This window comes from Phaethon lepturus, unplaced genomic scaffold (assembly GCF_000687285.1).
Source record: "Phaethon lepturus isolate BGI_N335 unplaced genomic scaffold, ASM68728v1 scaffold1382, whole genome shotgun sequence".
Taxonomy (NCBI): Eukaryota; Metazoa; Chordata; class Aves; order Phaethontiformes; family Phaethontidae; genus Phaethon; species Phaethon lepturus.
The window spans coordinates 167,767-193,276 of NW_010523864.1; the positions used below are offsets into that span (position 1 = coordinate 167,767).

General features: G+C 38.1%; 1 protein-coding gene across 1 annotated transcript in view; it reads left to right on the top strand.

Moving 5' to 3' along the window:
* LOC104617020 (sperm-associated antigen 16 protein-like) overlaps positions 1 to 25,510 on the top strand; it is a gene marked incomplete at both ends in the record, with an annotated part of 347,595 nt that overhangs the window by 141,158 nt on the left and 180,927 nt on the right. The window contains one exon of the mRNA XM_010282229.1: positions 22,184 to 22,369. Within this exon, the coding sequence (XP_010280531.1) occupies positions 22,184 to 22,369 (186 nt within the window). The remainder of the gene's footprint in view (positions 1 to 22,183; positions 22,370 to 25,510) is intronic.

Sequence of the window (25,510 nt, forward strand, 5' to 3'; positions counted from 1 at the left end):
CTGGAGTGATTCAAAAGCAGCACTGTTAAAATATTGTCTTCCTTTACTGGATAAAATACATATAATGCAACAGAATACATTAATCATACTTTTTTCTTTTTTTTAAGTAGGGGTCTTCTATGTATCAGGTGTTCCAGAAGTAAAAACAATTAAATAAAAATTGGAAGTTCTCATAGAATTTTTCTGGAATGAAATGTAGATGGCCTCTAGTTTTGTTCCTGTTTTAAACATTTAAAATTATGCTTATCCGAAAATTAAAAAGAAAAATATTTTTGTGGCATTGGGCTATTGAATTGTGATCTAGAAATCTGGGTAGAAGTCCCACACTTCTACATTCTTTCTTTTTTGTCCTCCATTAGGTCATTTCTGCTCTAGGTTTCTTCTCTCCACCTGTAAAATCAAGTTTAGAACAATCTCCATCTCTGGTCTGAGAAATGTTGCAGCCAGAGGACGCTCGCGCATGCACAGTCACATACCCAAGTCCACTTTCAAGCCATCTTTGGACAGCATCAGAATAATCCACACACTGACACTGAGGGTGCTAATAATTTGAGAAGAAACAAATCTAGAGCTATGATGTGAATGTAACTGGTGCTTCTGCACATACAAATGACTTAAAATCCTGAAATCCATTTTCACATGTTCACAGTGTACTGTTACTTGAACAAGGGTCTTTCTTATGGTGGTCCTTGTGCCACCACTGTGCAAATAGGGGTAAAGTTGCAAGTCTTGTTGGTAGCTGTGAAGATCTGTAATCTTCAAGCTAAAAGTGCTGTTGGGTTTATATATCGTCAGGGTGTCTCCAAGAGCAATGAGAGAATGTGGGTTGGTAGTAGGAACTTACCCGTATACAGTAAAAGGGTAAAGGTATGTTTTAGGCTCTGGACCTTGCCCGCTGGTTAATACATAATAGTGATGAAGATTGTCATTTGAGTTTTTCCCAGTACTCAAGTACAATAATATCCTTAAGTATCAAAAGGCCATTGAGTCTTAGGGGTAAAGGTCACTGAGTTTTCTCTGAAGAGTTATTGGATGGAGGGGATGGAGGAGTCTCATTTTCCCCCTGACTGTGTGCTTCATTCCATGATGTTACTTGCTTAAAAACACATCTCCTTCACATCTGAGCAAAGTAGAGTGAGGTGGGAGTATGTGGTTTGCTGAAGCTCCAGAGTCTGGTGGTGTATAATTTTTTGCATCGCACTCAGTGCACTTTGGTCTGTCCAAAGGGTCTTAGTCCCCCATGTGTTCTCCTTGTGTGGCAGTGTCTGCCAGGACAATAGATGAAGGGGAGCAGATTAGCTCAGTGCATGTGAGGAGAGCAGAACATCTCTGTTGTGATGCTTTCTGCAGATCTGAGAGTAGAATTTTGCCTTAAGCTTTTTAAATAAAAGTAAAACTTCAAACAGGTCCCGTCATCTACGGAGTACAGCAGCTGGAAGGAGGGAGAACAGGGCTTCCTTTTTGAAGCTCAGGTGACAACTGGTCAAACTTCAAACACAAACACTATTTTTACTCCAGTTTGGTTGAATAATACTTTGCAGATGAATTAGCTGTTGCAAGTTCCTGTCACTGTTGACAAATTTAGCCATCCACACAGGCTTCCTGTTAAAGTCTGGATAGATGGAGAAGAGCTGAGTGGTGTTACCTGTGGATATCAGGTGGCCCGGATGTGTAGAATAGCAAACAAAAATCTGCATCTTCCGCCAGTTTCCAGAATAAGCTGACGATGCTAATGCTGCACCTTTAAGAACCATACTCTAATTACACTAAGATATTTCAGGGCATTTAATAGATTTATTTATCTTTATTACTAACCTTCCTGGGTGGCTAAAGAACCAAGCTGTGCAGCATAGCAGAGGTGTTTGTTGATGTCTGATAAAATCCCAGTGAACAGTAAAATATTGTATTTCTGCTCCGCGTGTGTGCTGGTACAATACGTAATGTCCTTAGTATATTCATAAATATTAATCAAGTCAACTATTCTAAAATGGTTGTAGCCCTTTTCATGCAGACATTGTTTGAGTCTGTGGAATGCAATGATTTTCTGAATTAAAAAGAAGTACGAAGTGTAGGTTCTTAAAACAACTATTTAAAACTTACACTGAAAATTGTCAAATTGTCAATTCCTTTGTAACGTCCTGTTCACCTGAGACAGAAGCTGAATTGCATGTATTCTTTCTGCTGCTATTTGAACTATCACAGTTTCTGAGGAGAGAAATCAAAACTGTTATCAATTTGTTTATTATACCAAAAAATAACACAGCCATTATCTTGACCTGTGTGGATTTTCTTTAGGTTCTGTTGCTATTGGAAAACTGAGGGTGGGTATTGTCTCCTTAGTAAGTAGGGGAAAAAAAAAAAAAAAGGATAAGTACATTCGTGCATCAAACATCCTGAAAATAAAGGTGGTAGTTGTCTGATATTCTAGAAAAAAGGGCTGGTAAGGGGATGCGTGAGGTCTTTGGCTAAAAGAACAATCCATATTCTGAAAGAACTCTAGGTTGTGAATCTCAAAGCTGAAGGAGGTGATGTCACCCTGATGAAAATCTGTGTATGGATAGATGAGAAAGACAACCTTGTAGAGAGAGGGTGCAGAAGGAATTAGCAAAATATGTTGAGGATGGATGTGAAGACTTGGACAGTGGTTGAATGGGCTAGGGAGGGAAGAGCAACTCCAGGTGGGCTTGAATTCACAAGAAACTGTTAGGGGAATTCTGTAGCGCATGAGAGCAGGCTATGGGAGGGCAGTGATTTTGATGTCCCTGTGTGACTGGGGGGTTATGGATAGTCAGCAATGAAACATTTATCAACGCTTGGTGTGCAGAAATCCCTAAGCACCTCTCTCTAAAGAGTGTCTCTGGTCTCTTCCAGCTGCGTAAAGCTGAGCAGCACAAAATCACTGCTAAATTTATGTTGGCCAACACATAAGCAGCCAAAAGCAGTTAAGTCTGCTTTGGACTGTAGCTGTGCCTTGTCTCTAGCGGAAGTTTAAGGCTCGAGATGGGGACCACAGGATACAATTTGGAAAATCCACTTGGATGCTCTTAACCTCTTCCAGGCTTAAAATCTGCAGTGCTGTGGGTGACTGAGCACCGTGGTGGCCCCTCGAGTCTCAGTCCAAAATGTTGCTGACAATCCTGAATGAAAGGGGCCAGGTTAGTGGTATTTTCTTGAATTTTTAAGGAGTGGTGATTGATAAACATGAAATTGTGGAAGTAAGACTCTGTCAGTGGAAGTGATTTCCTCACTGTACAAAAACTTTTTAGGCTTAAAAAAATAAATTCCGAGGCAGAAGGGAAATCAGAATAAACTGAGAAACTGAAATGAATTCTTGCTCAGGTAAGTCCCTGACTTTATTTTGAACATGATTTAATTTTTTTTTTAATAATTTTGTCATTTGGGCTGGTGAAGAAACTATCTAGAGGTGAATTTCAATGTGAAAAAGGAAAGGATTGACCATAAAGCCCAGCAGAAAGGTAACCCATGAATGGAGGGAGCGCAGAAACCTCTGAAGGAGTGATGGGAAAGAGGGGCAAAATTCAGGAGGGAAGGCATTCACAGAAAGGAGAGGCAGGCCGGATTCCAAGGCAGCCGTGATCAGTTGTTCAGAAGCTGACACTGCTCATTGCTCACAATGTCTCAGAGGACTTGTGCTTGGAGAAGGAGGGAAACGTTGAGGAGCAAAAATCAGACTTGACAGCTTGGCAGGTACATTTACAATGTCAGAATTTCACAGAGGCCATGGTATTGTAGTTCAAGAAACCACAGTTCTTTGATTATCAAGGTGAATTACAAGCAGGGAGCATGCTTCCTTTTTTGTCCCCCACCTCTACAGCTCTTGGCTCCGTATGGACTGAACTGGTGAGAAGGATCACATTACTGGTAGATGCTGATGTGTCGACCCACACCAGTCTTCTTGCCAAGTACAATATTCTCATATATCACTCTGTGTTGACAAACATCTATGGGCTATGAAGGGAGTCAAACAGACAATCTGACACTAAAAATAAATGGCTGCTTTCCGTTTGGTTACATATTGCAAATAATATTTTTAAAATAACTAAAACTGTACATGGCCCATGGAAGCCTCAGCAAATGAAAAGCATTTGATGACATATTGAGTGACTAGGTTCTTTAGTCACAATAACAGGATAATTTAAAAAATTCTACTGACATCAAATATATTCCTCCTCATACTCTAATAATTCCTAATGCCAGTCTTAGATTTGTATTTATTTCTATGTGAAGAAACAGGAATTATCTATTATGCCATTTTGCTTAATGTACTGACTTTCAAGTATTGATGCGACAGTTATTTGGTGAAACTAGGGGGACTTCCAGATCAAACAGTTACTGCTTAAGTTACGATTCCAGGATCAGCAAAATGTTGCTACAAGCTAAGGTTTGTTAGTTTTAGTTAAATACAGCAGCATTTGTCTGTGTGTAAGCTGTAATTTAACATTAAGTTGTGTGATTTAACTATGCTACTGGAGGCTCTTTCTAATTAGAGATCTCCACATACACTTTTGGGGCTCTTCAAAAAATCTGCCAACGGGAAAAAGGATTTGGAGTCGGTGATTTTAAAGTGTTGGTTTTTGTTACCACCCATCCCTTAGAGCCGCTGCCCAGACTGGGTCAACAGTCACACTAAGGTAAGACTGTACATGTTAACCCACTCAGGACCAAAGGAAGTTCTTTGAGGAGAAAGAACAGACTGAGAATTTGTCTCCATGAGGGACCCTTTCAGATTCCATGATGGAAAAGTATCAGCTGTGATGTGCTTAGGTACCCTCCTGTTTGTTGTGCTCCAGATTAAGAATTGTGTGTTTTCACGGGATTACAGCCCAATGCCAAACTTGTCTACGCAGGCCCTGGGCCTTCCAGATAATTCACTGCATAGGCACTGTATCGCTCTGCAATGCGCTTCCAGTTTGTCATCGCCTTCCAGAAGAGTCAGGAGTGCTGAGCTTGTGCTGCCTAGGTGCCTGCAGATGTGCAGCAAGTGCCACACATCCCAGAGATGTGTTCTGCCCACTCAGGGAACTGCTGGATTCATTATGGACAACAGAGGTTTCTGTATACAGAAGCTCTGGAAAAAGCCTGAGGTGGTTTCATGAGCTCTTTAAAGTATGGAGTACCATTAATTGTAATTTTCAGCCTGAGAGTAAGGAGCTCAAATAATGCAAAACTAGCCTTTGAAGGTAACAACACTCATGGCTCGTGGCCTGTAGATACACATGGGGGAAGAAGGGACATCACTGGCCCAGGGGGTTTCACTGGGGTCATTGATAAGAGAAGTGCTGTGTTCAAACAAAAAGTTAGACTGCTCAGGCAAGACGCTGTCTAAATCGAAGAGAGCCAGGGAGGAGGAGGAATTAAAATGCCAGCATTTACCCTTTCTGTCTGGTCACTGAGCCAACCAGACGTATGGTCCTCTTGATGAAAGGATCTCGGATATTGCTGTTAATATCAGAGATCACTGTCCATAAACAGCGATCTTCAGAAGAATCTTTCTGCTAGTTTTTGAGTCATAAATGCTGATTTCTACATTATACATTAAACAAGTCTGAGACTTAAAAGCCACTAACTCTGCTCTAAGCCTTAACGTAGGACAGAGTTGTAAGACTTATGTTAATCACAAAGGTCTCTGTTGGCTATCAGTGGAATAGAATTATTTTGATTTGTGCATTCAAATAGAGGCTTTAAAACCTAATTTGGGGTTCACTGCAGAAACAGATGTTTTTTATTTATCCTTTTATTACTGTTGATAGATACTAAAGAAATGCAGGATAGTCCGATACATTTTACTTAGGACTTTTGAACAGCATTTGTATTACAAAGGCATAATGATTTAATTTCTTAGAGATCTTGGATTCTCATGTAGTTCAACAAAGCCTTTAGTTACCAGATTACATATTAAATTTGACAGTGGTTAGAAACTTCTTTTGACTGGTGCGATTAATTTTCCGTCATCTAACTGGCTTTATGTAACACATCATATTCAGCAGACCAGACATTTGTTAAGATGTTTTATCAAACTGAGCTAATAGAGGAAGTAAAAAAAAGTTGCATTCATTTATTCTGCAAAGAAAATACTATTGCAGAAGGCTTTTAGTTGCTTTGACGGTGTATAGTATTAACCGTGTACTTGGTGTTTTCAAGTATAGCAAAATTTTGATTTTGAAAGTAGTTTTGTTTATTTCAAAATCTGTGGCAAACTTCATACTTTTCGTGCAAGGCAACAGTCTTCACATAACATCTTTCTCTCTCAGGCCTACTGAGCCTACTGTTTTTCCTTCACAAACATGTTTGGGTGGGCATTAGATTTCCTTTGGGAGTCTCAATCTCATTATTTTTATCAATAAAAAGCCTCTGCTGGACAAAGGAATAAATCACATATAAATGAAATATGAGAGATTACATGAGAAGCTCAGCTTTGCTTAGTCTAATCCAATATCTTTGGCCAAACGTCTCAATGTCAAAGGCTTTATAAGTATTCTACAGGATCAGTCTGGCAAAGAGAAATCAATAACCAGGTAATGGATTTGATTAAAATTTTTCCCCTTCCACCCACTCCCACAAGCCAAATGTTTCTACCCATACTAATCTCTTCTGGCATGTGTAACTGTTGGTTATTCTCTGTGAGTTTTGGGGATGGAGAGAGGGCGATACATATATAAATGTAATATGTTTTATATAATTTCAAAGGGCTGTGTTAACTCTCAGTATTTTAAGGAAAAGCAATGTATGTATCTCATTATTTTTCTTTAGAGAGATCAGTTCTGCAGTGTGCTTTTGGAAAATACGGAATGATAATATTTGTAACTTTGCTACACATTTAGATCCTGTTTTGTTGTGCAGAAGTTGCCTTCTTTTTTTCTGCTACTCCTGCCGTGCTGAGGAGCTCTTTATTGTGCAGTCCAGGGTACCCAGCAGATGTCCAGACTTCTGGAGATTTTCTTGGTTGACGAATCTCCAGGTGTCTCCTTTGCACTAGTCCTCCTGATCTGTCTTTGAGGTGGTTGTATCGGCAGACCATGGCCATCTGTAATGTTTGACTTCAGAAACAGTAATAATTAGACTGTTAGTGTTCTGCAAGGATGTTACCTGTGCTTTAAAGAAGTAGTTTTCCATACCAAAAGGGAGGGGGGGGAAAAATTTACTATTGCATACATTTTGCAGTTCAGTCACAGCTGCTTTAGTTGTAGAAATTTGTTTGGCCTTTGCACCACTTTTTCTCTTTTTAAATATATCCCTCAGTTACCAGAGCTGTCCATCAAAGCTATTCTAAACTGGAAATACTTTGCAGGACAAAATGCAAAATGCAGCTTCTTCCTTTTATATCAGGAACCTTAAGAGTATTTCATTGAATTGATTTTAAAAAGCAAACAGTCTGCAGTTCCATAGTGTCAGTTCCATTCAGTCACTGAATAGGCTTCACTTTTCATCCAGAATGACCATGCAGTAATGGAAAACTACCCTTGCCTTCTATTTCTTAGTTGGTGGAAATATTGACTGCTCAAAGTTAGAGTGATTCACTAATAGTATCTCCATTACAATAATTCAGCAAACAGCAGGAGAGAGAAATGCTGATAACAGTTGGAGAGAGAAAAGGAGGAAACTAGCTGACAGAAGAAGCAGTCCTCCTATTGAGTAATTCATATGTATATTTGAAATAATTATGGGAAGAAAATATATTGCAATTAAATGCTGCCCTTCGATGAAACTGCTCTGTAGTTAGTTTCATGGGTGGCTTTACACACTTACTGAATTTCAAAACCAGTGATTGAAAACCTAATGAAGTTTTTGTGTAAAACTACTAAATAGTGGGGAACCTTTCCAATATTCAAGATAAACCATGACATCCTATTTTCAAGACCAAAGATTTTATATCACAGCCATTTTGTTGATTGCCTTGTCAGGTATTTTCTGTTGGCTAGCATGCATGGCTCAGATTTTTACAACGCCCTTGTACAGGGGGAGCTGGTTAAAAGGTGCCTGGAGTCTGATTGCGGTGTTTTAAGTGCTTTGGTGTAGCCTTTAAGGCATTATTTTAACTGAAACAAAGTAATGTCTCTTGCATTTTAGAAATTTATGATAGGATGCTTACAGCAACTGTTTCTTCTCTTTTTTGTTTCTGTGTATTACTAAGGAGTTGCAGTTGTAAACTGTGAAAAGTGTAGTTGGCTTCTTCATTTGTTTGTATGTTTTCTGTCTCTTGTATGTTAGTTTTCTGTTGTGTGAATACATAGTGAGAAACTTTATTTCTCTTCGTCTTGGTGGAGGGAGAAAGGAATGTGGCTTCTGAACTGTAAATCCTGTTTCACTGGGCATTTATATGAACATACACCTGCTTCCAAGCAAGCTACCAAATTACATGTTTTTCCTGAGTTTCCGCAGAGTTAAGGCTATCTGAGTGGCAGTTTGCATTCAGTGAAAGCAAAGACTATGCTAGGAAAGACAGTTAAAGTGTATGTAAGAGGGCAAAGAAAAGAGTTGGAGGCAATCTTCTTCAAAGGGATGTTACTCAGACTTATGAAACATCTAGAGAAATCCCCAGAGAAACATCAGTGACCTCAACCCCTGACCAGGTCTCTGCGCTTGCTGGAAGATGCTCGGTCCCCACCACCCCCTTAGCCAGATGGAACAGCAGAAGCTGCACATCCCGCCGGCTCGCGCAGCTCCAGCAGTCACAGCTGCTGGTGCCAAGTGAAGCCCCACAGCTGGTTTACTCTGGGGAGGAGATGAGGGGCCAGAGGGAAGGACTCAGCCCATGGGTCACTGGCCAGAAATGTCAGCAGCTTGACAAACGGAAACTGTGATAACACGAAACCCTCATTTCTGTAACTGTCTACTGAAGCAAGTTGTTACGTCATACAGCTATATGTTTGAGGAAGGATTATGTTTCCCTCACAAAGCAATGACCCTTGGTTTTGCTTATCATTTTTAATTATGTAGTTTATTATACTGGATGATATTTTTATACTTTTCTATGTAGTAAATATATAATTAACAAGATTTTTTTTTTTCTTCTTAGATATTAAGAGTCTGGCCAGTCTTACACACATAGTTACATTCTCTCAAATGATAATTGAATCCTTGGCCACAATTTTTCAAAGAATCTTCCCTGAGAAAGTGAGGGGGGTGCCAAAGGATTGGTATGTCAACACTCTAGTTTTGTTTTTGAAACAGTTTTAATATGATAAAAGTGGACTCCTTTTTGGTCAAATCAAACAATCTAATTCAAACTCAGATTTTCTTAGGGAGTTCTTCCAGGGCTTCTATGGGGTTTTTTGGTATCATCTTTACCTTGTTCATTTGCTATCTTTTTTTCCTTTTTTTTTTTGATAAACTAATGCCATTTTTACTGATTTATTTGTTGCCCCTCCATCACAAACATTAAATGTCTCTAAAGACTCTTTCAAAAAAGCCTCAATCTTCATACCCACAGTATGAACTATTTGCCTTGGATGCAGTTGAACTCCTAATGGGAATAAAAAGATAGCTAGTGTTTGTGTAGTATTGTTTAAATTATTATTTAGCTATCTTATCTTTATAATATGTAATTTAAATTTTATGCTTTTTCGATAAGGTAAATAGTTTTCAAATGTACTGAATGCTTTGCTTACATAGAAATAATCTCATTATTCTTAAATGATTGCCTTGTGTACACTTTCTCATTATCTGAATTTTAGACGTGAAAACAGCTATATTTAATCTTGAGAGCATTAAACCAATCTAATCATACTGGTTGAAAAGGCATTGTGATTATCGGTTTCACAAAACAGGTGTCAATTTTAATCATTCTCTTTATGACAAAAGTTTATTCAGTTACTCAAATTCAGTAATATTTTGATGGGATTGTTTTGACTCTTAGAAATTAAGAGAACTTTCTGATCAGCTGTGTGAGTAATTAGCTCTGGTGTTTACTTGAAAGAAAGAAAATAATTTCTATATGATAACTGCTTTGATAGAGAAAGGGAGGAGAAGTATGCAGTTGAAATCTCTTTATAGAGTACCAGTAAAATGGTATACTTCTAAACCTATTAGTTCAGCTTCAGTGAAGCCATGAATATGTTCTGTGAAGGTTTCGCAGAAATTTGCCTGCTCATCACACAGTTCTTGGGCTGCTTTTCCTACATGTCACCCTGATGTTCAGTTTCTGCTGCTCCTGGTACAGCTGCTGCCTGGAAATGACCAGAAGCAATTCGGTTTTGCGTATCAGTTCATTTATTTAGGTTGTGAGAAAAACATGTTGTTCACTCTGGTGGCTTCAGATTTTGAGTAGTTCAGGTTTTCTTCTAGCTTCATCAGCATCCCTCTTTGAGGATGGGGAGTTGGAATTATAAAGCGCTAGCTGCCTCCTTGCTTGAGTTGGTCTCAGTTTCACTGGTCTGATCCTGTGTTTCTGCTGAACACGTTACTCTCATTCTATTCAGAGTCGTTATAGACGTTGAAACATCTCTCGTAATCGAATCTCTTTTGTTATGTTTCTTTGTCTGCAATTATAATCTTGATGCCTTTAACATTCTTGGTTCATTATTGTTTTCATCTGTGCAATAAAGGCAATTGTTTTTTCCCTAAAGTCTGCTGCAAGGGTTCCAGTGGAGTAGCTAAGAAGATATCCATGTTTGTTATACTGTTAAAATGTGTATTTCCTAAAGTGTAGCTGTTAAAATCACAAACATTAGTGTTAGAGTTGACTAGAGAATGGCAATTCAATTGAGGCAATGTCTAAGATATTTGAATTGGAAATAAACCCCAAATATTTAGAGTGTTTAAAATTGAATTGCACTGAAATGTCTCTTTTCAAGGTAGGAAGCTTTTATATATGGTTTTATATAAATATCGCTTTGATATTTTAAAAAAAGATTTTAGAAGGTGACGGGGCTTTTTTATCAGTATGGCTGACTTGTTTGGTTACATTTCTGGCTTGAGGTTCAAATTCCTGTGTTGCCTGATGCTGCAGGTTTTTGCTGTGCTGGTGCCAGTGCTATGGCTAGCTGCTATGGAAGGGGAGGATCCCAAGGCTTTCCTCCTCGGTCTGTATTCAGTCTCTCGCTTCCAGTCCCTGGACTTGGACAGCTCTGGTGCACAGTAAGCCCATTTGGAGAACCCGACTGCCAGGAAAACTAATTTTAATTTTTTTCTGCAGGACTAATTTTCTGCTCATATGATGCTAGAGATGGGAATGTGTGTCTGAGGAACGCAATGTGAAACCTCATTCTAGTCACAATGACCTATCTGGGATGAAAAATAGCATTCTGAACTAGATGGAGGAAAAACTTGATTTGTTTGTCATGTTTGAAGTCAGGACCTTCCCTTTCATACAGTAGTGTCAGTGTCCTTCATTTATTTCATCTTGCCAAAAATGATCTAACCAGTATAATTCAGTAGATGTTGGAATGATGAGTGCTTACTGGTTGGTGATGCATTACCTTTAATTAGATACTTTAGCTCAAATATACAAGATTTGTCCTTGCAAGGATTTAAATATGGTTGTTTTAGTCCTGGATTCTATTTAGTTCTATGGTATATCTGCAGCATTTCGTAATGTGTTTCCTCTAGATTTAACACATTTGGGTTTTTTAGTAAACCATGTGGGATTTATGCCCGAACCCTTGGGTAGTGTGTTTTGGGATCAATTCATGGAGATTCGGGATTTTCTGGCATGAGTCTTGTTTCAAGGACTGGACCTCACGTTACTGCTTTCAGTTGTGAATTACTTCAAAAGTCATCATTAGCATGCAATAAGGTTTAATGGTTGAAGGAAAATTTGTCTTGAGTACAAACTCCATGTATGAATTGTACAACTATCATTTATTTGTTGTATTATGTATTTTTCCTCAGGCTGTATTGTTGCAGTAATTTGGGTAACACTTCAGGTACAAAACTGTTGCTGTGGCACAAGTAGCAGGGGGAGTTGACTAACTGTGAATGAGCATTGGGACTTGTTTGACCATTGAAGGACATGGATGTGGAACCATGTTCTCAGCTTGTTGTAACTGTATTCTTTACATTTGAGTAGTGCGTATGTAAAATGAATGGGGAACAGAAAGAAAGAAGGCTACAGTCTATGTGTCCACACTTTAGATCAGCTTTGAGAGTTGTTGGGTTTGAGGTTTTGGGTTTTTTTTGGTTTTCCCTTTTCTTGAGCAATCAGGTGTTAGATTGCATGGCTTGGTGAATGGAGAGTGAGTTTTCATAAAAAGCCTTTGTATGAAAGGATGGAAAATTATCTTTTGGTATGCTGCTTTCTCTTGTACCGTCTCAGGATTCTGTTCACGTTCAGCATTTCCATTCCTCTTCCACTCTGACTTCAAATTGTTATCGATGACTGTCTCCATGAACTAATTCCCTGCTTTTGGTTATGTTTGCATCCCCAGGGCATGGCTCAGTAAGATCATCAGTTGCCCAAAATACAAACGCTGGGCTAGTGCACTGTCCTCTGCGTTTTCCCGGGCTTCACTGTCAAGATCATTACACAGCGTGCGTTATATATTCTTCCAGGTGCTTGGGAAATGTTCAAAATTCAGTGCAGAACTTTCCACAGGCTGTGAAATCTCTATGCACTCACTGAACTCTATATGCATATGAATAGGCAGCTTAAAAATGATGCTTTGTACACACGTGCAAATGGGATTAATGGCTGTAGTTCATTACTGGCTATTGATTGAGATTAGACATTACTGGACAACCATTAGGGGATGATAATGGATTTTAAATGACTGATCCACAACTTTGTGTTTCAGAGGAACTGTGACACGGCATGATCATTGTTAATATAGGTCATAAATCTGTTCTGTATGTGGAATTGATGTGTCTGAACTCCTTCCAAACCACATTTTTCCCTACTTCAACAGCCCTTCGTTAAAATTTGAGGTTTTGGAATCCCTCCAATGGAGGAAAAGCACCACGTGCTGGATGGGGTGGGTGTTGAGATTAAGTATCACATGTTATTAGCATCCTACGTAATGTATGTTATGGATATTGTTCGGTACTATGCATGATTTTATGTGAGCTAAATACACTAATTTATGTTAAAAATAAAGTATATGTATAGGGAGAGTTTAATTTACATTGACATTGTTTGAGGGACAATATTGGAACGGTACAGGATACCATTTCTGGAAAATATGGTAGCTTTGCAATGTTTAGTCATTAAATTTAATTTCAGGCAAAATAATTATTCCTCATAGAGTTAATGGAGGAAGAATTACTTGGCAAGATCCTAAAGCAAGATCGCATGACTGGACCCCCCAAACCCAGTGTTTGCTTTCAGCATAAGCAGCCTTCATAATTGTTGGAGATCTCACTAGGCTCCTACAAGCTCAAACAGGATGCCCAAATGCTCCTACCCCTTGGTAAATAGATGCAGAATTTTGGTGTGGGATGCTGGACATGTACTGGCAGAAAGATTTTTAGAAGACACACCTTTTTAGTTTGGAAAAAAAAAAAAAAAGGAGGTTTTGGTTAGAGAGTTAATTATTCATTGGTCTTTAAGTCTTGCATAGAGCCCTGCATCCTCTAGCGCCTGCTCTCCTGTTGACGTGTGTTTTGCTACATCACCAAGTATTGTAACTAGTTTATCTTTTGTCTTTTCATTTTTATTCTTTACTTGGCATGCTTCCAAAGCCTCCTAGAAGGCAATTTTGCCTGTACTGAAAACTGCCTTCTACCAGGTGCCCAAATTATTTTAAAATGTCATTTAACCACTTTTAATTACATGAGATTGAAAGACAGCTAACTCATTTTTTATACTTTAAAAAGACTAGCCTGCAGTGAATGGTAACACTTTCAATGCTTTTGGGGGGGTACTCAGCTAATCTTAGCAAGCTAGTGATTTGAATGTAGCAGGCCTGACTGTGGTGGTCTGTATAGATTGTTACCTGAATTGGAGCAATCTCCTACTTTGTGGGTATAACAAAAATCATCGTACCAATCCTGCATGCAGAACTATAGGCTGTGTTTAGAGCAGGCCAAAACCTTGAATTAAAGGAATAATTGTGCGCTGGGACTGAGACAAGCTGGTAAGAGCAGTGGGAAAGGCGCCAGGTGAAACAGGGTATCTCTGTGTGTGTATGGCTAGATATGCCAGCTTGTCATCAGTATTTAGTTCAGAAAGCGAAAATGCTTTACAATATGGAGGACTCATTAGGTTGAAACTTGTTTATAAATTACTTGAATTTGTTGTCTGAAAATTCATACGTATGCCATGCTGGGGCTCTCTTTGGTAGCAGGAGCATGTTATATTTAAATTATCGCAGATGTGAAATTGTCACTTTTGAAGTGTAATGTAGCCTGAAGGAAGTTTTAATGAAGAAGGTGAACTTCATTAAAACAAAAGATGCCTAGCCCCAGTGTCTGTCTTACCTAGAAGCAGTGACAAGTGGTGCTATGCCAAAAGATTGCTTTATTTTTTTCCCTTGATGTCACACCCAGCTGTCAGCCAGGTAGAACGGCAGGGGGAAACAGTTATCCTGTCTTGGGTCAATATATAAGCGTCAAATATGATAAAAAGAACTAGCAATTAGTTAATGTAGAATGAAAAATTACCTTGAGTTTTGCACTTGGCATACTATGCACTGACAGTTTTGTGAACATTTCCAGCCGATAGCCTTGTGTCACAGGTTTTTGCAGGACGATTGCATTTTTCTTCTCAGACTAAAAGCCACGTACCTATGTTCCGTCCACCATCTGCTGGTTACTGCCATGCTTCCTGGCTTTGAAACTTCTTCATTGGTTTATAGAACGTCAGTTTATGATTGATTATGCATTTTTGAAATTTCTTTTTTCTTTCCTCAGCTTTGATGATAAATGAGGAAAAGGAAAGGTATTTTCGTATTTCTGCTGCTGAGTACTCTGGCATTCACCTTCTGTATAAATGACATTTTATGCCCATTAATAAAACAGGAGTAAAATTGGGCTTAAGATTATTCTGAAGGATAAAACATATTACAATTACTACATAAGATGTGTCTTAGACACATAGTCCATGAGGATAATGAAAGCAACACCCAAAACGAACCATAGATACCAAGAAACCCAGGGGTTTTAATAAGAAATGTCACTGTAAATAATTAATGTGATTCAAAGTTCCAGTAACAAAAAAAGTGAACTATATATCAAGTCTGTTTCAAGGTTACAAAGTCTGTTAGAAACACTATCTTTGCTGCTGAGCGTTTTGTTTAAATACAGATTAAGAATCCAAGGATGGCTGCCCATGCCAAATTCTTCTGGACCATCATCCTGTCCCCAGCAGTGAGTACCAGGGGATGCCTAGGAATGGATAAGAAAAGGAAAGGCATTTGTGAGGTTTTGTCTTAGTACCCTCCTGGACTCTACTTCTTATTTTAAAGGTTTGGGAGCCAGATGCATTTTCCATGTCATCCTGGATGTATTCCCCTTCGAGGACTTTGTCCCATCTTCCTTTGTACCCACAGAGAGTTGGATCCACATCATCCTTTATCAAGGAGCTGTGCAAGTCTCCTGCCTGGTGTGGAAAAAAATCACCTATTGTCTTTTCAGTATATTTTATGGGAACTTTTACAGTAATATATTGACTCCAACCTTTTTTAAATTCAGCCCAATTTTCAGCCTCTCTGGTGAGGAGAAAATGAGGGGCTATGACAAAAACACACCACAGCAAAGTAGGACAATAAAGAAGAGTTACGATGACTGCATAGCTGAACTGGTGTTTGGTATTTCCATCCCTTACATTGTTTTCAGTATCGAATGGAAAAGAGAGTGTTTAAATACAGCTCGTATAACCAAAGGTGGGACCACATTGGTAGGTATGTACATTCCTAAGTGTAAATGTCTGGGTCGCTGTTTTTAACCTTGTTTCCAAGGAAAATGAAGCTTACAAGGATGTACCCCCCCCCCTTCCCCATGCTGCTTCTGCGCATGTTCCTCACACCCTCTAGTAACTCTTAAAAGCTCTTTAGTAACTTTTAACCTGCAGGCTACTTCTGAAAAAACTTGGAAGACAGAGAAGTCTGAAGGTTCAATCAATTCCTGGCATATTTATTTAATCAACAGCTAAGATGATAGGGCGAAGAGGCAAAAGATACTTCCACAGGCTTTCAGGCTTCATTAGTTCTGTTTTTCATTCATTCATTTCATTTTCATTTCTGTTTTTCATGGAATAACTTTGTTCTTCTAGACATTTCCTTTCTTTATCTTTCCTCCTTGCCCTACCATAAAAGGTCAGCAAAACTAATTTTTAACAGTATTTGCAGTTCTTCCCTTGGGCTTTGCGTGCTTAGGGTCTACCTGCGCTGATACTGCAAATAGTATAGTAGCTTTTAGACTTTTGCTTTAGAATAATTGCAGGAAAAGATATAAATAAGAGAGACATCATTTTTCCAATTAAGCAGTTGGAATGTTGGTTCTAAAGTGTTCTTCAATGGCCATAGTAAAAGACTGTTAATCCTGTAATGTTTTAGACTGTATGTTTAAAATTCGTTGTTGAGTTGCTGATGTTTGTACAGTAAAGTTCCAGTCAGATGCTACCTGTTGCATCTGTGTCCTCTTTTTAGGACACAAAACTATAACACAAGTTGCTTTTTTTTTTTTTTTTTTTTTAGTGTGTTGTTTTGAGAACCATTATTTGACAGCACTGTTTGTAAGGCTTCGCTCACTGCCCTTTGATTTAGACTGTAATTGTCTCAGGAAAGGAGCCGTGTCTTAGTTTGTCTGCAGAACACTGGGCATGTCCGCAGCGCTACATAAATAATAGAAACAAATGCTAGTAGCACAGATGTTGCTACGTTCGCTTAATGCCATGTAGAATACCGTAACAAAATTGTTGTCTGATTCACAGTACTATCCCTGGCATCTGCTAAAAATAATATTCCTGCAATTAACTCTTAAGATGAGAGATGTTGGACAGAGAAATCTGCCTTACTATTATTTACTAAATAAATGGTAGGGCAAGGTGTTCTCTCTCTCCATCAGTAGTCAGAATAAAGCTGACCAAGAATGTGCAGTGGTTATGAGGAGGTATTGCTCCACTCAGTGATAGGAGAGGTTGGAAGAGAGATGTCGTAGGTAGCTAGACCTAATGATACAAATGGCTTTATAATTTATTTTGGCTGATGCAAAAATTTACAATCCTTGTAAATTTTGAAGAGTGGGATCTGCAGACCTGCTTGGCAGCTGATGTTGTGAAGCTGAATAGCTTGCTAGCTCTGCATTCCACACTGTCTTCAGAGGTAACCTGAGTAATCCCCCTGGAGTAGCTCGAGGTTCAGATCTAAGTCCGTTGTCCAGAAATATTTGCATGGGGTGCAATATTTGAAGCTGCTTTGACTGTTGATATATGTTTGATGTATTTACAGGGAAATGCTATCAGTGTAGCTATTGCCTTCATTTGACTGGTATTCCAGAAAGGTAGTCAGTCACCTGAATTGTTATAGAATAACTCTGTGCCAAAAGCTCGTGTTGTTGCTGAATATGACCCTTAATTATTGATATGTCTACAACTCAGTAAGTATTAATGGAGAGGTGTCTTGTAGTAAGAATAGTGAAGCTGGAAGAAGGACGACTATATAATAAAAGCAAATATGTGTGTTTAGAATATGAGGGAGGAAAAATTTGTTAAGGCTTGAGAAGTTAATGCTCCATCTGCTTTTGTGGAACGCAGAATTAACATTTCCAAAGATTTTTTTCCACTCTTAACTGTTTCTGGAAGGGCAGGTTTATAGCATCAATTAGGAATACCTGAAATCAGTTGAAAGGTAGAACTGTATGCATATTCAATATTAAGAAAAAAAATCTATCCATAGACAATGCAGAGGTTACATGTGTCATAGGCTTTCTATCTCCTAGAACTTTTGAAAGTTTTTTCCTACACAAATACTTTGCTCTAAACTATAAAGGCATATTTCATCCTTTATAGTGCTTTGGTCTGCTAGAAAGTCTAAACAGAAAACCCCCTAAAAGAGACCAAGTAAAACCATACAACCCCAGCTGATGGGTCCATAGACCACTGTACACAAGTGTACTGCTACTTTCTTTAAAAAAAAATTACTAGCACCAAATTTCTAAAAGTTGCCAAAGTTATTTGCATATATGTGAATGTGTTTCAAGTGACAGAAAAAGATAGGATTGACGCTGTTCTTGCCTCCTAAAATGTTGTCTGGTTCTTTGATTTGTTTGGTAAAAAAGAGTGTGTTTTATTAACATCTGAATTAAAGATATACACACTGCACAGGGTTACGGTTACTTGGAGCTTGCTCTGTTAGTGATCAATCTTGAATTCAAATGGAGTTTGTGTATACAGCTGATGATAACTAAGGCTGAGTATCTAATGTTGTATTTCCATAGTTTTTTAATATAAAAAACAGTATGAATTTTGTTTGACAATCAGTCATATGGTAGAGGACTGTGTGGGTATTGTTAAACTGATAGCCTAAATCATTAAAAACATCTACTTTTCCTGACACCACTACTCCCCCCCCATAATAATCTTAGCTCATATGTACAGAGCAATAGGGCAGTAAAAAGAATGTTGCAGTTGTGGTTAACAAAATGTTGCCTCAGATTTGGAGCATTTCTTTTATTTTCCAGAACCAAAAAATGCTGCGAACTAGAAAAAGTATGTTATTGATCGGCTATTGAGTAGGTAGGATTTTTTTTCTACGAGCAGCATTTTGATTTAGATGCCTGACTTGGCTTGACACAGCACTTTTCTTTCATTGTGTGTGTGTGTCTGGTTCGAATCCTAGTGTGCAGCAAAGATATGACCACAAAGTGCAGGCCCGGTGCTAAAAGAGCTCTGACAACCATCACTCCTATAAGCAGCAGTTTGTGCTTCCCAGAAATGTTGATGTTAAGTTCGTACACGGATAATCGCAGATCCTCAACTGCTGCAACTCCCCTTTTTTCAATGAAATGATACTTTTTTTATGCCCAGGGCACATTAGGGAGCTTGTATTGCAGGGGACTGGGGCATTGGGTCCCTCTGTTCCTGAGGGGCTTTGCCCTTCCACTGTCAGTCTGTCCCTCAAAAGTTTTTCCTGCACAAGCTAAGCTTTTGTTTTCAGTCTTCACTTTCTTCTCCTTTGATCTGTAAGGAGTGCTAAACCTCATTTGTAACTCTTTCCCCTGCCACAGATTGCCAAATTGAATCCATTTGAACTATCTTCCTGCTCATATCTGTTTTCTGAAAGATTTTCATCACTGCCCTGGATGGTGTATTCTTAAAATTCAGCCCAAGGAACCAGTTCTTGATGTAGCATTTTGGGGATTATATATTAAAAAATGCATAAGCAATAAATCTCTTTTTGTGATTCACAACAGTGGCAGTGCATACTACCCTCTGAATCAATTTTGGATTTCATCAGTCCCACTTTATACCTGCTTCTGAATTTGTTTTAAAATAGCTCTTATTTCATAAATGTGTAAGGGGTATGATAATTTGTCATTTCACTAATTTTATCTGTCTCCAGAAGTGAGATCTAGCTTGAGTTATTAAAAGTACAAGTGTTTCATTAATAAAAGCACATTTATTTCTAGCAGCATGACAAAATTAGGGTCTCCTCTGAACCCTTACTCAGGCTTCAAGCCTTTATGCTTTGGGATACGTGAAAAAGACTTCAGAATTATTCCTGTGCAATGTTAAAGTTTTTGAGATTAATCTCTGAAAGCTTTGTCTTCGGCATGGGGGTGTAACTGCCTTAATGAGGATGATAATGATATTTTCACAAAAAATAGCAATCTAAACTGTAAGTGTTAAAAATAGTCACAAGTTTAGGTAGGTGATATTTCATAATGGCAAGCTCTCCCTTAAGATCTATCAGGTAAATGATGCACATATTTCAAGCTGTCTTAGTAGGTACTTCTGCAGAACAATTCTGGTGGACATCTATTGGAAAAAGAGGAAAGGAAGAATATTGTAAAAAAGTTTGACACCACGCCTCCCAGACTTTTTTTCTTCTGGGTTTTTTTTGTTTGGTGTGGTTTTTTTTTTTTTTACACTGCAACAGTGAACTAAATATCTCTGAGTGTATTCTTAGTATGAAGTTCTACAGTAGTGCTTAGGATCAACCCTTGAGCTGTTTTCAGTTCCCACAGTTTTATATCCAGCGATTTCTGAGAAGGATTTCTACCGCCTGTGATAGAACATTTTCCAATCTTTAAGTAAAAGCAGAGTTTATTGGATCCTAAAAGCAAGATTGTCTTATTGACGTTGATGAGATAACAGCGGAAATTGGTATGAACACAGAAGGTTAAAATAGTTTTGGTCTGTATTTTTATTATCCCCAAATATTTTTCCTGTTGTGGTTTTTTTTTTTAAGTAAGCACAATAGAAAACCTCCATTATTCGTGGTATAATTTGGGAAGGCTGCATTAATTTTTAAAAAATACTTTAAAAGTGTTTGGGTTGAAGAGGCTGTAGATCAATGGATGTACCTTTGGTACTGGGAAGTCTGGTAGAAAGGATGTTAAGAAGCAAAATTACAGCGTACAAGGATAAATTTGTTACAGTGAAGCATTGGGAGGTGTCAGCATGGCTTTGGAAATTAAGTCTCAGAAATCGGAGTTCCCTGAAAGGCATGCTGAGCATTTGATCAAGGGAGATGTGTAGATTCAGTATACTTGGATTTTTAATAAATGCTTCCTATGGTCATTTGACAAAAACTCTCAAGCAAAACTGTCCTGAATAAGAAGGAAATTTATCTTGTGAGTTTAAAAACTGGTGAAAGGATAGGAATAAAATGTGACTTTCAGAATGGAGAAATTACGATTTGAGTCCCACAGGGATCTGGGCTGGGACCGAAGTTATTAAGCTGATCTTGGAAATTGGGGAAGATAAGGAGGTGGATGAGTTTGCTAATTAGTCAGGGCACTAAAAATCAAGGTTGTGTGTGAAGAATTACAGGAAAAGAATTCCAGTCGCAACAGTTGACTCGACAGTGAAGTGGCAGATGAAAGTCAATGCAGATGAATGCAAAGTAATGCACATAAGGAAAAATGGTCCTGATGCCAAAAATGCTAATCAAGTTAAAAGAATACAGAATAAACCAGAAAACACTATTGTGCCGTTGTATACCTTGCCTGGGTACCTGTTTCTTCAGTTTCAACTCAAAAGGTGCTGAGAAAGATGGTAAATGTGATCAAAGAGATGGAATGACGTTTGTATGAGGAATGAGTCAATAGAGTAGGAGTCTGCTGTTCTGCGGGAAAAATATGATAGGGGACCTATAATACCACAGTTGGTTTAGAGATGGTAAACGTGTAGTCAGTGTTTACTTTTAATCACAGTGTTAGAATTAGAAGCATCAAATGAAATGAAGTAAGGTATTTAAGACCTCCAAATAGTTTTTCACACAATGCATAATTAAATTTTGGAATTCATTGGCTTAAGAGATTGTGGGTGCCAAAGGTTTGCATATATTCAAAAATCAGTTAGTCATGGAAAAAAACCTCCATGGATGCTTGCTGAGCACAAAGCTTCTGTCTCGAAGAAATCCTGAGCCACAGGCTAGATCTGGGAGAGTTTAATAGGAGAATCACTTGACATGCTTTTTCTTATTATTTTTATTTAGAATGCCCTATTAGTTGTTGTATAACATGTTACTGAATCAGATGGACTTTTAGTTTCAAGCTGTGTGTTGAACTCCTGTATTTTTAATTTATAATACATATCAGTAACCCCACGAGACAGTGAATGTGTTGAAGTTGTTTATACTGAGTCAGAAGACACAAAATTGTGATGCTTAAATAATAATTTATATGTAGAAGATGGTATGGATTTGGGAAATAAGAAAACGTTCTTCCCTGAAGCTATTCCATTCTGTTTTGAATGCAGTTCTCTGGGCTTAAGTTATTTTACTGATAAACTCCTAAATAGACTACAAAAAGTAAGAATGTAATTTTTGGAACCCATATTTACTTTCCCATGGAAGATAGCTACTTCCTATCTCCTTTTCTTTTCTCTTGATAGCGTATTTAATACATGACCGCTTCATCTATGATGTGTCAGAAAACTGTGTAAAGTAAAAATACGAATGTTTTCAAATGTGTTTTTTCAAAGTACACAGCAAAATAATTTACCTATGTTTAGAAAGACAGGTTAAGTAGCAATTGTTAATTTTAGATCAAAATACATATGAACAAAAACTTTTCACCTGTATCCTTGCTAAAAACTACTCTATATTTTTATTCCTCGTTACAGTGGCATGCAGCTGGTCACTTCAAGTGGGGATACCACAGTGCGGATATGGGACTTTTCAAAATGTGGATGCATTCTGACTTTAGAAGGACATACCCATGCTGTACAGGACTGCTCATGGCATTCGTGTGGCGATTTCGTGGCTTCTGCCTCCACGGACAACACAAGTAAAATATGGGATGTTAACAGGTATGGAGTTACTGGAGATTCTTTATTAGCCGATAGATAGCTTTACTTAATAACCACTGGTTTATATTTTATCCCAGTGAGAAAGAGATGTCTAGCATCAATTTGTGGACTTCACTTTAAGAACAGAGATAAATTAAAGGGAGTGGTGCAAAAAACAGGCTTTGATACGATGTACTAGATAAAGGCTTTACTAAATAGGGAGCTTGAAAAGACACAATTTAAGGTAGCGCCAGAAAAAAGCATTTGCTTTTATTTGGCATCTGTTATTCTGTATTGTTGGGGGTTTTTTTTAAGGCCAGAGCTTTGTGGAACTTCAATATATAATTGAAATAAGTAACTGAACAAAAACTTAAGTAGATTTTCTATATAGTATTTCTAGCTTGTGAGTATACAACACACTTTAATTTCAGGTTGGACAAGTGGAAATCTATTCATTATATATGTTTTGACAAGGTGACTCCTGATTAATAAATCAATGCATACATCTTCATTTTTTTTATTATCCAGGCAAATGCATTTTTATGAAGGCGCCTTTAGAATATTAGTATATACTGGCTTACTAATTAATTATTAGTTCCTCAACTTTCTTCAGGTATATTTGAGATGACATATTTTGATTAATTTACACCTTAAAGGAATGGAATGGATTTTTTTTTTCCCCCAAACTGTTCCTTCTAGACTCCTGAATGACTTGGGAGTAGTGTTATTGACACCTCTGTACTGTGCTATGTCTGATTTTTAACAGTTGAATGTCACCAGTCCACAGACAAGGCTCCAGCCTCATAGGTTTTTTCCTTGGTTCTTTATTATCCAGTCCTAATGGATTTTTCCATTTCCTCTCAGTCTTCTTCTCCCTTTGCATTTGAATGAGGTGAAATACTCCCTCAAGCCACTGCAGGGAAAGAAGCTTCACTGAACAAAAAAGGGAGACTTTCTTCTTTCGTTCCTTTTGCCTAAATCACTCCCAGTCTGCTGCAATTGCAGTGAGCCCTGCAATTGAGACCTAGAGACCTGTTTTAGGAGTGTGCTTGGTGAAGCGGGAGTGTTGAGGGGTTCTGTTGTAAAAGCAAAGTACTTCTCTGGTAAGCATGTGTGAGTTGAGCTTTTTCAAAATTCAGCCAGATTTTTTCTGAAATCTAATTAAAAATGTCAGTATCAGATTTTCAGTCTTGCTTTCAAATCATGAATTGAGGACGCATTAAATAATAATAAATACATTGTTTTCAAAATGGGATAAACAACATGTCCTTTAATGAATTACTCCAAACTATTTTGGCTAAGCTGCGAGCAGCTAGTTAAAACAAAAGCTTGAAACAAATACTCAATTTGTATAAAATCATAGACAAAGCAATTATAGTTTGGCAAAGTTCAAGACAACTGAGAAGTGGGTTTTATAACAGAAATTGTTAGCCAATTCTGATAACAGATGATGCTTCCACCGTTACTATCAGTAGTAAGAATTAATGGTCAGTGTTTTGCCTAGAAATGAAAATACCGGAAATCTATGGTATTGTTACCTCTTTTCTTAACCTGCTGTAGGATTTCAATACTTTGATCATCCTTTATGGCATATTCATGACCTTTAAGAAATAATACTAAGAATAGTTTTAATTTTATGTCAGAATGGTTTTGAATTTGCATAGACAAAGGTTTTGTTTAGACACTTTAAAATAATCTTCTGTACTGAGGAAGCTTTTGTAGTCAGAGGAATCAAAGCAAACCTTTATCACCAACCCATGCTTCCCACTCCCACTCATTACCAACTCTCATTTCTACCTTCAGTGTATCTGATGTGCATTTTGTATTTGAAAATAAGAGAGTAAGGAGCACAGCCATGACGTGAAAGGCTAGTTATCAGCATGTAATTATTGAAACCTTAAGCCATGCAAAAATCTCAATGGCTAAAGGGAGCAGGAGGTGGCACAAAAACATGGCATAATATGCTTAAAATAAGAGTATTCAGAGTATGAAATAAAAAAAAAAAACAAAACAAACAACCTTGCTTGGAGTCCTCAGTGGTGGATTTTTGGTCTGTTCACAATAAAAGCCCGTGGGTTCTTTTACGTTACATTACCTAAGTCCAAAAGGGAACTGAGTTCTGTTTAGGTCGTCTGTTTAGATGAATTTATAAGATGTGCTATAAAATTGTATGCGCTTAGCATAAATTGAGTACGGTGGAAAAATTAGATGCTCTTGAAGAGCTTTTGTAAAAAGGGGTTTGATGACAACAAGACGTGGCTGTTTCAAGCTTAAGAGAACCTGCCTGAAGACCTAATTCTGCAGAACGGTCAGCTGCAATTGATCCTTATGCCCATGTTGACTCATTCAAGCGAAAAATCAACCCATGCAGAATATATGGCAATATGTGGAAATAAGGGAAAGCTATTGACAGATTAATCAGGCCGGTAGTTTCCAGTCTGGATTGCTCATTTGCTGATGCTTACATACAGAAATGCTGTATGAAAGAACCTGCAGTGTATTTTGGCTTGGCAGTACTAATTGCCAAGCTAATTGGCTGAATTTGGCAACACTAATCCTAGATGTTTCCCAGAGTGTCACCTGTAAATTTGTTATGTGCCTGGAGTTCTCCGATACAAATGAAGCCAGCTGTGCTAGGCACCACATAAATATATAACCTCCTTCAGACTCCTTTACAAGTCTGCGTGTGTGCAACAAAATGGGAAGGTGGAGCAGGCTTACCACAAGGGTTTTTGATGCTTAGTAATTTTTTTTCTTCCCATCCTCACAGAATATGTGCTTACCTAGTTCTCATCTTTAGAATTCTCCCTCTCTAGCCGTCTGCCGGTTGACACAAGGTCTGAACAAGGGACAGAGCACAAGATAGCATGCTTGTCACAGTTATTCTGCTTAATCTAGTGATTTATTCTTTCCCCTAATAAGGAATTAATACGTTATAAATGAGAGCTGTCTTTCTTCCTTAATATTACGTATTTGGATGGATGCCTGCTTTCAGATTGAACAGTCCTGGAAAGCAGCATGTTGTGGTGGTGGGGAGAGAAAGTAAGATGAATATCAAAGCCATCACTTCCACCTTTATAAAAGAGAGATGCTGTAAAATCGATGCTACAAATATAGATACCTACATTTGTTTAATGGGTGGCAGTCATCTTTCTCTTTCCA